At 40.6% G+C, this 17,837-nt stretch overlaps 1 protein-coding gene across 3 annotated transcripts; it reads right to left on the bottom strand.

The window, feature by feature from the left end:
• Positions 1-1,638: 1,638 nt before the first annotated feature.
• Positions 1,639-13,124, bottom strand: CCDC126 (coiled-coil domain containing 126). Of its 3 annotated transcripts, none has more exons than XM_050938774.1 (4): positions 13,051-13,124; positions 6,825-6,965; positions 5,811-6,206; positions 1,639-3,329 (listed from the first exon to the last, which is right to left on the bottom strand). In XM_050938774.1, the coding sequence occupies exons 3-4, from the start codon at positions 6,046-6,048 to the stop codon at positions 3,145-3,147; spliced, it is 423 nt and encodes a 140-aa protein (XP_050794731.1). In that variant the 5' UTR covers positions 6,049-6,206; positions 6,825-6,965; positions 13,051-13,124; the 3' UTR covers positions 1,639-3,144. The 3 variants fall into 3 exon arrangements, with proteins under 3 accessions (XP_050794731.1, XP_050794730.1, XP_050794732.1); XM_050938773.1 differs by having other exon boundaries at positions 13,002-13,094; XM_050938775.1 differs by lacking the exon at positions 13,051-13,124 and adding an exon at positions 12,816-12,836.
• Between the last annotated feature and the right edge of the window lie 4,713 nt (positions 13,125-17,837).

Genomic DNA, 17,837 nt, shown 5'->3' with positions numbered 1-17,837 from the left:
CATTGGAAAACACAATCCCAACTTTACATATAGAATGATGTGGTCTAAATTAGCTGTTATGACTCAAGAAAGAGATCTTGGAGTCATTGTGGATAGTTCTCTGAAAACATCCACTCAATGTGCAGTGGCAGTCAAAAAAGCAAACAATGTTGGGAATCATTAAGAAAGGGATAGATAATAGAAGGCAGACAATATCACATTGCCTCTATATAAATCCCTGGTATGCCCACATCTTGAATACTGCGTGCAGATGTGGTTGCCTCACCTCAAAAAAAAGATACATTGGAATTGGAAAAGGTTCAGAAAAGGGCAACAAAAATGATTAGGGGTATGGAGCAGCCTCTGTATGAGGAGAGATTAATAAGATTGGGACTTTTCAGGTTGGAAAAGAGACTACTAAGATATGATAGAGGTCTATAAAATTATGACTGGTGTGGAGAAAGTAAATAAGGAAGTGTTCTTTACTCCTTTTCATAACAGAAGAATGAGGGGCCACCAAATGTAATTAATAGGCAGCAGGTTAAAACTAACAAAAGGAAGTATTTTTTCACACAACACACAGTCAACCTGTGGAACTCCTTGCCAGAGGATGTAGTGAAGGCCAAGACTATAACAGAGTTAAAAAAGAACTAGATAAATTGATGGAGGATAGGTCCATCAATAGCTATTAGCCGGGATGGACAGGGATGGTGTCCCTAGCCTCTGTTTGCCAGTAACTGGGAATGGGTGACAGGTGATGGATCACTTGATGGTTACCTGTTCTGTTCATTCCCTCTGGAACACCTGGCATTGGCCACTGTCAGAAGACAGGATACTCGGCTAGATGGACCTTTGGTCTGACCCAGTATGGCTGTTCTTATGTTCTGAGAGATCCATCTACCTACTTTTGAAACTTTCACCTTTCCTTGACAATTTTCACACTCCTTGACAGTAGTCCTTGACAATTTTCTTTTGGACTTCATGCTCTTCAAGAGGAGCAATCAAAAGTTTATATATGCATTACTAAATATTACTAAAATATTGGCCTGGTGAAATCAACCAGAAAAAACCAGTATCTAGAAAAATAGTGTGCCTTTAGATTAGTCAGAGATTTTTCAAATGCATCAACAGGAGTTACGTGTCTAGCTGTTTTCTATGCCTTTGAAAGCTTCCCCATCTCCAAAACTATTGCACAGTCATATTTTCTTCTCTCTCCACCTGTCTCTATTCCAATGTATCATTTAAAATGAACTTTAAACAGATAAATAAACACAATTTACTAGTATATAACCACTTGATTGCCAAACGAGCGTCATATTGCAATACTTCAATTGAATTTTATATACGTAAAGAATAACATGAAGATAATTTATTTAGCCTACAGCTGTTCTGCATTTTTTTAAAAAGCATCAGTCTATATCAAAGAACGGGAAATTTTCATTTACGATGCTGATTGCTCTGCTTAGCTCACTTTGACGTAGAGTACTGCTCTCCCCACCAAACTAGGCAAAGTTTTTGAGAAATATTGGGGTTCCAAAACCAAGTGAATTATACTCTCTTCTACTTATATAGCCTATGAGATAAATAGCAGACTTTATGATTAGTGATAAATTACAAAGATCAATAGTTTAAAGTCTCAAGGTACGTGGAGAGTACGTGTAGAAAATAGGAAATGGCGAATCATTTAATTAAAAAAAAATTTTCACAAATACAAATTTAGTTTTCTTTCTTCCTGGAAAAAAAAAGTTTACACTCAGTATGTCAAACACAAAATAAGAAAAAGTTGGACACTAACTCAAGTTTTATTTATATATTCTACTTTCCTCTAGACCAGTCCAGACTATCATCAGAGAGAAAGGCAGAAAACCTTGAGACCATATGTCATCCAGCACTTCTGGTCTTATTCCATTTTTTTAAATAAAATATTAAAAAGCTATTACACAGCATATTTAAAGCAAATATTACTGAACATAGTTCTAAAAAAAAAAAAAAAAAACCCCAAAAAACACAACCACCACTCAATATAGTTTTAAAAACTTAGGGCAGAATGGCACTTTCATTTTAGCATTTATGATGCAGAAAGCACATTTTGGAATATAGTGCACCCTCACTGCAATCTTCATTGCTGTAAGGCTAACGTGGATATAAGGCAATGTAACCTTAGCTTCCACCTACGTCCCTCCTAAAATACCATTAGCACATGCATCTCTTTAGTATATATGCCAAGATGCATTGCTTCCCTTCAACTTAATTTACCTACTCCCTCCTATTTAAAAAAGTAACTTAAGGAGATAATGCGCTATATTTGTCACACGCTACAAGATACTTAAATATTAAAAAGAAACAGCAATGAATAAAGATATTCACATCTGAAAACTGACTTCTATCTCTTAAATAACTTATCTGAAGTTACAAAATACACACACAAATATCTTTCTATGAAATAGCTATGCATGATATCAGAGACTGTTTTGCCTTTGATAATCTAATTGATCTATTTGTGGAGCAAAGATATCTGAACAGTGTTGCTACCTAAGATTTTCATTAGAATTGATTTTTTTTAATATACAATAAATTCTCTCTAGCTACTCTAGCAGGTAGTGCAAATAAAGACATTCTTTGGGTTGCAATTTTTAAAACATTATATCAATGTTATCTTCAACATATCACTAGCAAATTAATAAGTAACAAAATACTGTACTGTAAATAATACACATCTTCTAACATTACATTATCCTTAGTTCCCTGTTTAAAACAGATTACACAAAAAATGATTAAGCTATATAATCAATCTATCCAAAAAGATATGTTAAATTTTTATTTAAATAAATATATTTTAGAAGTGAATATATATTTTTCCATTTTAGTTTAACTTCAAACATTACAAAGTATGACCCATTTGGCATACTACAACAGCCAAGTTACCAGAATATCTTTAAATACGATATTGTACAGCACTGCTTTAACAGAACTGTCTGAAAGCAACAAATTAATCCTTTGAGAACCTTATGTACAGAAGTTGGGACTGCATGTTCCCAGCACATTCTATAGCAGAACAGTGTACGACATGTTAGTGTCAACTATTGCTTTGCCTACCCAGAGGTAAAAAGCTTTTCTTTAATCAAAATCAATCTACGATAAAGTAGCATAAGGTGATCTTGTATGTTATCTAATATTGCTTGCTGCATTTACACGTTTACTTGTAGTTACTGGCACCAGATTACCACTGGTTCCATTGGTGGTATTTGTTGCTGAGCCATTCACAACAATGTAGTCAACTTTGTTTTCCAATTTCACCAGACGCTGTAAGATGTCATCCAGAAGAACAGCAATTGTTCTTTTGAGATCAGCTGAAGAAGACAAAACAAAGAAAGCAGCATTGAATACTGTTCGTTTATATTATCGGCAGTGTGAGAGAAATTTGGGGATTTGGACATCTAATTTATATCTTCAAAAGTTGCTTTTCTTTTTTCCTGGATTTGTTTGGAGAGCACAGTGAAAAGCTAGAATGTGCTTTAATTCTCCTACATATGGATTCTAGATGTCATATAGTTAAAGTACTATTTCTTATTTTTTGCATACTAGAAGATACTACCACAGTAGCAAGCTGAGAATTGGCCCATTGAATCACGGAATATAAAACAACATTAGTCTCCCCTTCTCCCCCCATTTTATTTTTTAAAAGATAAGTGATTATTTAAGGGTAATAGTTTGGACTTTAACCCTCAGCATCAGTAGAGAGGAAATAAATTTAACCTGTATAACAGCTTCTGGCACTGGGCAGCATTAGAAAGCACTTATGTTTTTCCACCCTAGGGCTGGTCTACACTGAGGCGGGGGTGGGGGTGGGAATCGATCTAAGATACACAACGTCAGCTACATGAACAGCGGAGCTGAAGTCGAAGTATCTCAGACTGATTTACCTTGAGTCCTCACGGCGCAGGATCGACGTCTGCGGCTCCCCTGTCGACTTCGCTACCGCCGTTCGCGCTGGTGGAATTCCGGAGTCGACAGGGAGCACGTTCAGGGATCGATATATCGCGTCTAGATGAGACGCGATATATCAATCCCCGAGAAATCGATCGCTACCCGCCGATAAGGCGGGTAGGTCGGGATGTACCCTTAGATAAGATAGATTTTAATTATTTCCTTCCCAATTATTCTACAAGTTCAGAACTTGCTGTCTGCCACAAGGACAAGGTAAAGCATTATTGTAATACACAATGTAATTCTTAAAGCAGAAAAAAGGATACAGTTTCTTTCCTATGTTAAAATTCTTGGATGTAAAGATTTAGACTTAAGTTGATGTAAAAAAGATTCATAAGGCGCCTAGCTATATCTCGAGAAAAAGAAAGAAGGGTGGAAGAAGACCTTACTGATATTATAAAAACAGTTAATCTAGGTGTGGGATGGAAGAACACCAGTAGGGAAGACTACTAAACAAACAATGCAGTAATCAACATTAATTCAACAAAAACCTCAACACTTTGCTGTATGTATTCTTTCAGAATTAATTAGTTCATTCCCTCACAATTTGAGAGCCATCTGGCCTGACCAAATTATTTGACACTTAGTTTTGCAAAATTCTTCATTATTTGGATTTATCTTATTCTCTCAAATCAAACCTCTCATGGTGAGTCTGCATCAGTGAACTAATGAATTTTATTGTTCTAAACATGTTTCAAATAAATTCCTTTGCACAGAACCAAGGAATATAGATCCAGTTATAGAAGTACTGCCCCCTCTTTAAGGGTCTTGTTGAGTTAAAGATTTTGACACCCTAAAATATTGGACCTGACCTACACACTGAAAGAGAGATTTACCCTCAACTAGAATTCCTTCTAAGAAGGGGCAGTAAGTATAGTAATGAGTCTCTCTGTATGTAAAATCCTAAATTAGCTCTTTCTCTGAAAACTAATTCGTTTGTCTATATTACATATGTTATCACAAAAGTTTTTTTTTTGCATGCCTGCCTGTATTCTGTCAATGAGTTTATTTTATCTAGTTCTCAGAAATTTAAGTGTGAATGAAACACTGGAGAATAGTGTAGGAAATTTAAGTAGATTGTATTTGTCAAATGGGAGGTTAGAACACCTAGACAAATCATAAGACTGGAGTTGCAGAGTTTAAAGTGTTACGTTTTTGAAGTGAGAAATGTTCAGTGTTTACATTAAACAGATCTCAGTAACTAAATCACACACAGATCTCTCTTGCATTCAGGATGAGCATGCGCTATAGACATATAGCAGGTGCACAGGTAACAGGGCACAGTAGTGTCAAGTCAGAGGGGAATATGGTGATGCAAACACAATGGAGGCTTGAGATTTGGAGCACTCTACTGCCTTCTGCTAAATACATAATTATGCCCCCAACATCATGATTGCTTCTCATTGTTTGTTAATAGTGGAAGAGAAGAAGATTAAAGGAAAAAAAGATATAAAAGCAATAAAAAGGTAGAAATAACACACAAAGTAACAGTGTTTGGGTAGTGAAGTGTTTTAATTTTACATTTAATTCCTACATTATGAATGTACTACTTCATGTTACTGTGAAGAAAACCCCCCAGAGCTCTATTTGCAATTGGTGGAGAAACAAGGCAACCTAATATTGATGCTGACAGTCAAATTACTATAATACATACAACTAAGTTTAAAGAACAAGTGTGAGGAATTAATTTTAAGGCATAACTTCTATCAACGAGCAAACACACAGTCAGTACATAAAGAAATATTTTGAAGAGTTCCATTTACCATTTAAAATAAGATTTAAATGTTGTACCAAAGGCAGTTTAGAACAAAAAGGTTTGTGTAGCCAGGTTTATTTAATCTTACCATATCCTGCCATTGAGGCTCCATTACCACCATTCATTATGTTCTTATTTTCTTCTGCCAGGGCTTTCACATATCTTTTACTTAAGTCTAGTATCTGTTCACGCAGTTCAGCGCTGCTTTGGTGCCTTGGATGCTGAAAAGTATAGCGCAGCAACATCAAGCCCCAAATGAATCCAAACACCAGCAACAACAAACTCAGTTTCTGGGACATGTTTTTTCTTGAAAATGTTAAAAACATTTCTGATGAAGGCAACAGATGAGTCTCGATTTCAAGAAAAATAATTCAATTTGAAGTTGTCATGGTATTTACATATTAGTCAAAAGCAAGATCTTCACAAAGTAACAAATCTTCTGGATGGACCATCTTAAACACATTTTCTCCATGTCACTTGATTCCTAAATTTGAAGTATTACAAGATTAGTCAAAATGCTCATTCACCAGGAAAAGGAACAAAAAAACAGTTTTCAAGGTCAGTAATATTGGATAGTCTAGAAATTCTTTGTGGATTCATATCTGTACAGAAACATACCTGTCCACGTTATCTACTTCTACAGCTGTCTCTCTTAGCTTTTTTGTATCAAGTCAAGGCTTCAATACCACCATAATTGCTTCAGTTTTAAATTACTGTAATTGTAATTAACTTTTTAAAGTGCATTTGGGTTCACTTTCAAGAAGCAAGTGTCATCTAATAGAAAACTGTAAAAAACTCATCCCTTTAGAAACTATTCAGTTTGCAAGCAATATTTTTTGGACTGTTGTTTATAATGCCATATTTTCACAAAAAAAAGTCCTTGCAAATTCATCTGCAGCTGCTGCTTATTCCCCACTGAAAGTCATAAGGCTATGGTGAAACTCAAACATGAAATTTATTTAGACTAAGTTTCTTGGGCAAGGGCCTCATTTGCTTTTGTACAGCATCAAACACATTGTCAGTGTCTTAATAAAAAATAATGAAGTTACACCTCCTTATAGCACTTTGGCTAATAATTATCCATTAGTTATGTAATCCTTACCGTAGCAACCAATTCTGATGCCACTGCATATTAGAACTTCAGGTGGGAAGTGATCAGCAGGAACATATCAGTACTTATAAACCAAATATCCAGCTTCTGCGGGTATGGAGTAGTACCAGCCATAGATCTTCAAAGAGAGCTCTGCATGTCAAGCAAAGTTTACTCAAATAAAGTTCTGCATATTATGTTAAGACCAACATTTTCAAGGAGGAGCCTCCAGTTAAGCAGTGCCTAATTGTAAATAACTATGTCTGAAAACCCAAAATTACTAGAAACCCAAAATTACTAAAATTGTGATTGGAACCGGGTACCGTGGCTTAACATACATATAAACACAAATTTCACGTACATAAAGTCTCTTCTGTTTGAAAGGCAGGCAAAGATTTCTTCTTTTAAGCAGCTACTTTGCCTTTTAAAATCCTTGTTTACAATCTTACTAAGAATTTGGCCTCTACAGTATCCTGTGGCAATGACTTCCACGGCTCAATAACATGTGAAAAAAATATTTCCTTCCGTAAGTTTTGCATCTTCCATCTTTTAATTTCATTAAAACATTCCCTTGTTTTGTGTCATGACAAGGAGTACAGAAACTCTGGATCTACCTTTGACATATTTTTATCATATCCCCTCTTACTTGTCTCCTTTCTAAGGTAAACAAACCCAATCTTTTCAGTCTCTCTTTAAATGAGTTTTTCCTCATGCCTGTAATCATGTGTAATCCTTCTCTGGACCTCTTCCAATTCTGCAATATCCCATTTGAGATTAGGTAACCAGTACTGCACATAATATTCTAGGTGAGGCTTCAGTATCGTATTTTCGTATAATAGCATTGTATAATATTTCATATAATGGCATCGTATTTTCCATATTATTCTCCGTCCTGTTCCTTAGGCATCCTAACATCTTGGCTTTCTGGAGCATAGCTGCACATTGAGTCAAGGTCTTCACTGGGCTGCCCAGAGCAACGTCCAGGTACCTTTCTTGAGTTAAAGTTAATTTAGAATTCTCTAAAGTGTACAAGTAGTTAAAATTTCTCTTTCGAATGTGTTTTACTTCTGACACAGCATACTGACCCAATAGAAGATTTTCTTTTTAAAAAAAAATCATACAGTAGGCATTAAAGACAGTGCTTTCGGTTCCTCTGGGACTATCCTTGCTAGCTTGACTAGGTGAACTAGTCAATTTATCTTAGTAAAGTCAGGGTCACATTAAAAAGTAGCTAAATATGGGGACCACAGTGGTTTGAGTGACAAAGTATTTTGTTGTTCATAACACATGCAAAGCTCAGGAATATAATAAAGATAAAGCCCACCCCTTTCCCCCTGACCATAAGGGCAAAACAGATTGTTTCAATGGCAAAACGTTTGAAAACTTAGATGATTTGGCACTATTTTAGACTTAAGTTAATAACCATATCTTACATTTACAAAGCAGTATTAAATCGCAAAAGATCCTAAAGTCCTTCATAAATATTATGTATGAGAATACATATGGGGGGGAGGGATAGCTCAGTGGTTTGAGCATTGGCCCACTAAACCCAGGGTTCTGAACTCAATCCTTGAGGGGGCCATTTAGGGATGTTGGGGATTGGCCCTGCTTTGAGCAGGAGGTTGGACTAGATGACCTCCTAAGGTCCCTTCCAACCCTAATATTCTAATCAATTCCTCTACACTTGGATGGAATGTAGCAGCTGTTTAACAGTGAACAGTCCTAAGGCAAAAGTTTAGAAGAGGAAGTGAAAAGATACAGCCTACACCACACTGTTAGATTTCACCCACAACTGAACAGGGTTGTCCATGCTAACTTACACAACGCTGAACATATTTTAGCAGTCAGTTTAGACCAAGATTAATTTTGTTCAGCATTACCTGCTAACTATTAAACCCCAAGAAGCACTGATAAATTCTATTGTAAACCTTCTGCTGACTATCTCCAGCACCCATTAGTCTTCAGATATTGTAGACCAGGCCTATAGCAATTACAGTAGACAATATACAATGACTCAAGTTATAACTTAGACAGGATACAAGGACTGACACCCCTAAATCTTGTAAAAAGTGTTATGAGATTTTAATATAAGTGTTCATGACCTCATTATCTCTCTTCAGTGAAAGATGTCACTTCTAATAGCAGAGTAACCTTTAATACCTTACTGAATCATCTGATCAGAATAGGCTCAGAAGGAAGACCACAGTCTCCCGTTGAATCACCAACAAGTTAGAACATAGTATGAGTTTTTTTTGAGGAAAGGGAACACAAGGGCCCAACAATGCACTTATCTATTAAGTTTTTTGAGAATATCCCTGTTTACTAGACCATAGAACTTAGAAACCATTGCATAATTCTCAGGAGCTGTAAAATAACTGCAAATAAATTAGTAACAAATTAGACATGAATACACAATGCAAGAAATAAGAAGGCACAAGGCCAATGGGCTGTGTACACAGGGGAATCACATCCTGAGGGTCAAAATGGGACAAGAGTAGTGGTAATTTTCCACATTCCACCTACAAACCAAAATCCACACGCTCATGATGAGATACCACTCCAAGTGGATTGCGCTCATCTTCATATTGTTCCTCTTGTTTCTTCTATACTTTACTCGGAAATAAAGTGGAAACTAGGGCTGTTGATTAATCGCGGTTACCTCAAAAAAATTAAATCATATTGTTAATAGAATACCAATTGAAATTTATTAATATTTTGGATGCTTTTCTACACACAGAATACAAAGTGTACAGTGCTCACTTCATATTATTTTTATTAAAAATATTTGCACTGTAAAAATAACAAAAGAAATAGTATTTTTCAGTTCACTTAATACAAGTATTGTAGTGCAATCTCCTTATCATGAAAGTTGAACTTAACAAATGTAGATTTTTTTTGTTACATAACTGCACTCAAAAACAAAACAATGTAAAACTTTAGAGCCTACATGTCCACTAAGTCCTACTTCAGTCAATCACTAAGACAAACAAGTTTGATTACAATTTGCAGGAAATAATGCTGCCTGCTTCTTGTTTACAATGTCACCTGAAAGTGAGAACAGGCGTTCACATGGCACTGTTGCAGCTGGCATCACAAGATATTTCCATGTGCTAAAGATTCATATGTGCCTTCATGCTTCAACTACCACTCCAAAGGACATATGTCCATGCTGATGACGGGTTCTGCTCGATAACAATCCAAAGCAGAACAGACTGATGCATATTCACTTTCATCATCTGAGTCAGGTGTTCTATTTTTTGGTGGTTCAGGTTCTGTCATTTCCGCATCTGAGTGTTGCTCTTTTAAGGCTTCTGAAAGCATGCTCCACACCTCATCCCTCTCAGATTTTGGACAGCACTTCAGATTCTAAAACCTTGAGTCGAGTGCTGCAGCTATTTTTAGAAATCTCACATTGGTACCTTGAGTTTTGTCAAATCTGCTGTGAAAGTGTTTTTAAAATGAACAACATGTACTGGGGTCATCATCTGAGACTGCTATAACATGAAATATATGGCAGAATGCGGGTAAAACAGAACAGGAGACATATACTTCTCCCTCAAGGAGTTCAGTCACAAATTTAATTAACACTTTTTTTTTTTAACAAGCATTATCAATATGGAAGCATGTCCTATGGAATGGTGGCTGAAGCATGAAAGGCCATACATATGTTTAGCATATCTGGCATGTAAATACCTTGCAACACCGGCTACAAAAGGGCCATGCAAATGCCTGTTCTCACTATCAGGTGCCATAAATAAAAAGCAGGCAGCAGTATCTCCTGGAAATGTAATCACACTTGTTTCTCTGAGTGTTTGGCTGAAGTAGGACTGAGTGGATGTGTAAGCTCTGAAGTTTTACATTGTTTTATTTTTTTAATGCAGTTATTGTTTTGTACATCATTTGTAAGTTCAACTTTCATGATAAAGAGATTGTACTACAGTATTTGTATTAGGTGAATTGAAAAATACTATTTCTTTTGTTATTTTTACAGTACAAATATTAATAAAAAATAATATAAAATGAGCTCTGTACATTTTGTATTCTGTGTTGTAATCAAAATCAATATATTTTAAAATACAGAAAACACCCAGAAATATTTAAATAAATGGTATTCTATTATTGTTTAATAGCACAGTCAATCACATGATTTTTTTTTTTAAATCGCTTGACAGCCCTGGTAGTAACAAAAGTGATATTTAAATCATCATATTTTAGCTGCAGAAGTAATACTACACAGAGATTAACTGCAGCAACTCACCTCTCAGAACTGTGTATTAAAATTACATTAGTTTACAACCTGTTCCCATTCTAAAGGTGGTGTTGGCAAATGTAACACCTAAGTGCCTTATTTTTCATACTGTAACCTGGATTATGGAGCAAAGATTAGATCCACCAAAAAAAAGCATCAGATTACTAAATTGCTGCAAACTGGCCTAAGTAGACCCCAGGTCATTATCACAGAACGGAGAGAAAATCCTTCTTTATGTCACACTGGAAAATTATATTCCATTTAGTTATCTGTATCTTTCCAATAATGAGGTATATAAAAAGTAGTTTACACAAGATTAGCAAGGTTGATTAAGAAGTTGGAGTGAATGATTTATAGAGAAAGTTTAATAAATGTGAATATATATAGCTTGGTAAAACAGGAGACATGATGATAATCTATAAATATCTGAAAGGTTAAACTCCAAGGAAAGAAAAATGTTATTTAAAGAATGTACAAGGGATTGCCACTAGAAGTAACTGAATTATATAAGTGAAAGTTTACGTACAATAAAGACAGACAGATGACAGTGTGGTATCGTAGGCTGTGGAATAGGATACTAAGCAGTAACAGAAGACTCATTGCTTTGATTTTCTGGTAAATTAGATTGGGTCCTTACAGTACAGCAAATACATTAGTTTTTCAGAGTTACAGCAGCCATAGTACAGTTCTCAAAGTTTAGGAATTATATGGGGTAAAAACTGTGATTCTATAGCAAATGCAGAAGGAAACAACACAAAAATATTTTTAAGGAAGCACCAATCTATGTGCCTGAGTAAATTCTAAAATTGGGTAGTAAGAAAAGACTTAACTATTTGATGCATCATTCCCTCAATACATCCCTTGTTCTCCACAAAACAATATAAACAATAGTTTATATAACTTATTGTTATATTTGGACATAGCCACAGAAGAGTAATAGCACTTCCTTACCTCACAGAGGTGTTGTGAGGATAAATACATTTAAAGATTGTGACATTTTCAGGTACTATGATAACAAGGGCTCTATATATACCTAAAATTGATAATCATCAGATCTTGTGGCCCCTAAGAGGACAATTTAGGAAAGTATACATTATTAACAGTGCACAATGCATAGTAAAATGCTGACTCACACCAGGACAGCTCAGGGTCAATGCAGCACAGATATGCAACACAGTGATCCATGCTAGAATAAGTCTGAGTCAAGGCAGCTAGCTCCCATGGAACACTGCACAGAGGCTCTGCTAAGAGAGATTTGCAACAATCTCCTTACAAGCACACGGGCAATATTACATTGGTATTAACAACGGGGATTTGAGAGGGGGAAAAGGGATTGCTCCTGCCATCAGAATCCAAGTGCTCATACAGTCCAGTACCAGGAACTGCTGCAACAGGACAAATCAGAACAAAAGCAGATCATTGCATGTACAGATGGGCTGGGCAGGAACAGGGAGGGGAGGAAGGAGAAGAGAAAAGAGCATGACCTGGACCAGGAAGAGATCTATAGAGAAGAATCAAAATAAGATGCTGATAATGAGGTAATAACCTCACTTTACTCAACAACTGCGACCACCTCCAACACCTAGAATAACAAACTCCATCCCATATGCATTCTCAAACTCACACGTATACCTGTCCCAGTTCACAGAACTCACACAATTCCCTAATCCCTATCTCAGACCTACCTGCAATTCCCTAAGCCCCTGCATCGCATCATATCCCCAATTCCCAGCACAGCGCAGTCCTGCTCTCACCTCTCGATCCTGTCCCGCTCTAGCACTCGCATACACCCCGGGGAACCGGGCCCGCCCCGCTACGCCCCATCCCTGCCCCCCCCAAACACCCCCCAGGGGAACGGGGCCGGCCCTGTCCCCCCACGCCCGGGCCCCGGAGCCGCCCTTCCCCCCCTCACGCCCCCCGGGGCACGGGGCCGCCCCTACCAACAAAGGCTCGGGCTCCCCGGCGGCGGCGCTCTCGCCTCTTCCCTACCTGGCTGACAGCCGCTACACCGGCTCCCCAACCCGCTTCCGCTCATCCCACAGCCCCGCCCCCCGAGCCCTTCCGCCCCAACGAATGCCGGGAAACAGATCCCGCAGCCTTCGGCAAGCGCATGCGCGGTCCCGACTTTCTTCTGCGCGCGAGCCAGAGAAGGGCTCGGGCTGAAGTGCCTGTGTCTTGCTGTAGGGCGCGCGCGTGGGTTGGTTCCTGGCTCGCTACTATCATCGCAGCACGGGAGCCGCCTCCGCAGCGTTTGCTGGGTCTCCGTGCGCTTCTGCCATCTGTGGTTGTGTGTGCACAGGCCAGGGTGCGTTTGTTCTGTGCCGCTCAGGAGGTGCCAAGCAGCCAGCCCGGCTCAGCCGCGGGTCTAGGTAGCAGCCTCTCGCAGCGTGGCGCCTTAGCCTTCATATTGAAAACAACGTGCCTGACCTTCAGGGGCGTGACAAGCACGTCCCCACTGAATCTTGAGCGGGGGTTAACCTGAAACATTAGCTCAGCCCCCGTGCCCTGTTTAGTCTCAGGCAGTGTGTAGCCAACAAACCGGTCCGTGTATGTTACCATCTCAGTTGTATATCCCTTGGGTGTGTGCTTCCCTGGCTCTGATGTTGGTGCTGGGCGAAGTTAGCCATCTGTGGGGTGCTGACAGCTTTACAATGGCACCAGTGGCTCCATGGAGCTGGGCCCTTGCTCAGAAGGCCTGCTCCACTTGCACTGCAGCACTAGACCCTGCCAGCCTGCTGGCTCCTCACCGCCCATCGCTTGCTCCTCAGGTTGAGAGCTCCTCACCTCACCCTCCTGCTCCTCTCTGCCCCTGGCTGACCCCAGTGCACCTCCAGCTCTGGGCAGTCTCTGCGTCCCACCATCTGTGAGGCCCTGCCTGTCTCCCCAGAGCTGAGCTGCCTGGGACTGGTGCAGAAGTGTGGCCAGTCTCAACCAGGTGGAGGGGGATAACAATGTGGAGGGTTTGGCTGGGCCCCTCCAAGCAAGTGGGTCTTGTGGGAACCTGGACAGGGCAGGCCCTGGCCTGGCTGATCATACCACTCTTAAGGGCCCAGAGTGATTCCCGACCCTGGGACTAGCTCTGGCTGCGCTGCTGGCTCAACCCAGCAGAAAGTCACCTACTAGCAGGGCTGGTGAGTGTATCTGGGAGGCAGGGGGTGGGGAGTAGGTTTTTTGGGGGGTGCTGGGCTGTGAGGTGGCAGGGAAGATCTGTGTGTGTTGGGGCACTAGGGAATGGAGATCTATGGGGGGTGCTGGGCAGTTGTGGTGGGCAGGGCTGTCGTTAGGCATATGCAGCATACACAGCTGCGTAGGGCACCCAGAAATTTGGGGCATCGCTGGGACAGCAAAAAAGAGCAGGTTGGCTCCCGCACACCCAACATATGCTGTAGTCTCCTTAGGCAGGGGCTGTATTCACAGAGCCAAATGCACCAGCGCGGCACATTCTGCATGAGGGAGAGGGTATGGGGGTCTCTGCAGGGAACTGTGACTCTCTGCTGCCCTAAGGGGGGCTGGGCGGCTCACTATCCTTTGGTGCCTTGTCCCTCCCTCTCTGGGCTGCGAGCCCAGGTTGCCGCAGCATCTGCTGTGTACGAAGTTCAGTGTTTCAGCATTGGGTGGGGGTTCTTTTGGGGGTCTGTGGGCAGGGGTGGTGGTTGTGCCCCAAGTCGGGCATAGGGGCATCAGTTTAATAATACTGCATAGGGTCCCATAAATCCTAAGGATGGCCCTGGTAGTGGGGCTGTGGGAAGGGGGGCTGTCATAACTTAGTCCCAGATTTGGACCTTAGCGTCCAAAATATGGGGGTTAGCATGAAAACCTCCAAGCTTAGTTACCAGCTTGGAGTTGGTACTTGCTGCCACCACCCAAAAAATTAGAGTGTTTTGGGGCACTCTGGTCCCCCCGAAACCCTTCCCTGGGGACCCCAAGACCCAAACCCTTGAGTCTCACAACAAAGGGAAATAAATCTTTTCCCTTCCCCCCTCCAGGTGTTCCTGGAGAGATACACAGACACAAGCTCTGTGAATCTAAACAGAGGGAGCCCACCCTGTGTAATTCCAATCCTGGAAACAAAAGCACTTTCCTCTTCACCCAGAGGGAATGCAAAATCAGACTAGTAAATCTAACACACACACAGATCTCCCTCTGACTTCTTCCTCCCACCAATTCCCTGGTGAGTACAGACTCAATTTCCCTGAAGTTTCCCAGAAAAGAAAACTCCAACAGGTCTCAAAAAGAAAGCTTTATATAAAAAAGAAAGAAAAAATACATACAAATGGTCTCTCTGTATTAAGGTGACACGTACAGGGTCAATTGCTTAAAAGAATATTGAATAAACAGCCTTATTCAAAAAGAATACAAATCAAAGCACTCCAGCCACTATAGACATGTAAATACCAAAGAAAAGAAATCATATAACTCACTATTTGATCTCTTTGTCCTTACAACTTGGAAACAGAAGATTAGAAAGCAGAAACTACTTCTCCAAAGCTCAGAGAAAAGCAGGCAGACAGAAAACAAAGACTCAGACACAAACTTCCCTCCACCCAGAGTTGAAAAAATCCCGTTTCCTGATTGGTCCTCTGGTCAGGTGCTTCAGGTGAAAGAGACATTAACCCTCAGCTATCTGTTTATGACACGCCCCCCAAATTGCAGACAGTGGGGAAGCTCACTGGCGGCGATTTCCTTCTAGAACTTTAAAATAAACAGATTAATACAACACATGCACCTTTACATATACCACTAAGTATATAACTAACAGACTTCAACATTTTAAGAACACTTTTTAACTACTAGAGTCTGGGAAACTCTCACGGGAGAGTGCATCAGCTACTTTGCTAGAAGCTCCTGTGATGTGCTGAATTTCAAAATGAAAATCTTGGAGAGCTAAACTCCAACGAAGAAGTTTCTTGTTGTTCCCCTTGGCAGTATGAAGCCACTTTAGTGCAGCATGGTCAGTTTGTAGTTGGAACCGCCGTCCCCAAACATATGGGCTTAGCTTTTCCAGGGCGTACACAATGGCATAGCATTCCTTTTCACTGACTGACCAGTGACTTTCCCTCTCAGACAGTTTCTTGCTGAGAAACACGACAGGATGGAAGTTGTGATCTGTTGCTTTTTGCATGAGCACTGCTCCTATACCACGCTCAGATGCATCCGTGGTTACCAGGAATGGTTTGTCAAAATCCGGGGCGTTTTGCAGGGTGCTGTGCATTTGTGGGAAGTTTGGGGAAGATGCTGGGCATAGCGGGTCCAGGGGGGTTCTGGCCATAAGAAATACAGCTTATAGGAAACTTTGGGGGGTTGTTCCAGTGTTGGCTGGGGGTGCTGTGTGGCATGGCATAGGCCTGCCCCTGAGGGGATGGGGCATGCTGGCAGCACAGGGCCAGGTGAGCCACTGTGCATCTGGCAACTGCCAGTTTGTAAATAGTGCCCTTGCCATGCCATACCCATTGCTTCTGGCTGGCCCCTCGCTGTGGGGACTGAAGTCCCCATGCCATGCTCCATTGCCTCCATGGGGGGCCCACAAATATGTTTGGCGCTGAGCCCACAAAAGGTTGATCTGGCCCTGCTGGCAGGGGTCCAACCAAGTGCAGCATGCAGCTCATTGTGAAAGCAGCACATCTGTGGGGTAGCACCAAGTCTAGTGTATAGCTGGTCCATAGCTGATAGCTGTGCTGGCACAGCCTCTTCTCCCCACAAACCCAGGAGAGCCAATACTTCCTGTCTACTCCAGGCAGGAACATGACTAGTGCAGGGCGCCACCGTGGTCAGTTGAGAAGCTGCACGCAACAAGGGTGAACTGTTAGAGCAAGGTGGGCAAATAGGAAAAGGCATTTCAAAAATACCTGGGGAGGCTTGAAGGGCAGAATTCTGGGCAGTGGAGTGTAAAGTTGTGACATAGTACATCTCTACCCCAATATAACGTGACCCGATATAACACAAATTCAGATATAATGCAGTAAAGCTGTGCTCTGGGGAAGTGGGACTGCGCACTCTGGTGGATCAAAGCAAGTTCAATATAACACAGTTTCACCTATAACACAGTAAGATTTTTTGGCTCCCAAGGATAGTGTTATATCGAGGTAAAGGTGTAGTTACTGTTGCAGGAAATGGGGCATTGTGTGACAACTGCTATAGGACTGTTAGAATTGATAGAGATCACACATGGTCAACAGTCGCACTGCATCGGCTTCAGTAAGTCGACCATCGCTCCACATCATTTCAGGGAGGTGGTTTTACTGCATTGCTGTAACGGGCCACTATGTCGTCTAGAGATACATTTCATTGTAGACACACTTGCAAATAAGTTGATGCACGGCAACTTACATTAGCCTAACTTAGTACTGTAGACCAGACCTAACCATACAAGAATCACACTCCTAACTGATATAGGTAGACCGACAACTTTTAAATGCAGATCAGGCCTTATTAGGCCATGTCAAGACTAGGATCATTTTTTGTTATAGATATACCAGCAGAGTGCTTCTAGTGTGGAAATAGTTATACCAGCAAAGCTAACCAATACAGCTTATTTCACCATCACCCTGAGAGAAACAAGCTAAACTGGTGACAGCATAGTTTTGCTCCAATAACTGCATCTACTCTAGAAGGTTTTGCTGGCACAGCTATGTTGGCCACAAGTCACACCTCTTCACATCCCTGACCAAAATAACTATGCTGGCAAAAGCCCCTGGTGTAGATGTGGACTCATTCTGCAATGTGTGTGTCCTCAAATGGAATTATTCAGGAACAGCTGTTCCATGTGCAGACAAACC

This window comes from Gopherus flavomarginatus, chromosome 2, assembly GCF_025201925.1.
Source record: "Gopherus flavomarginatus isolate rGopFla2 chromosome 2, rGopFla2.mat.asm, whole genome shotgun sequence".
NCBI lineage: Eukaryota > Metazoa > Chordata > Testudines > Testudinidae > Gopherus > Gopherus flavomarginatus.
Note: the sequence above shows the minus strand (reverse complement) of the source record. Positions and strands in the feature narration are given on the sequence as shown.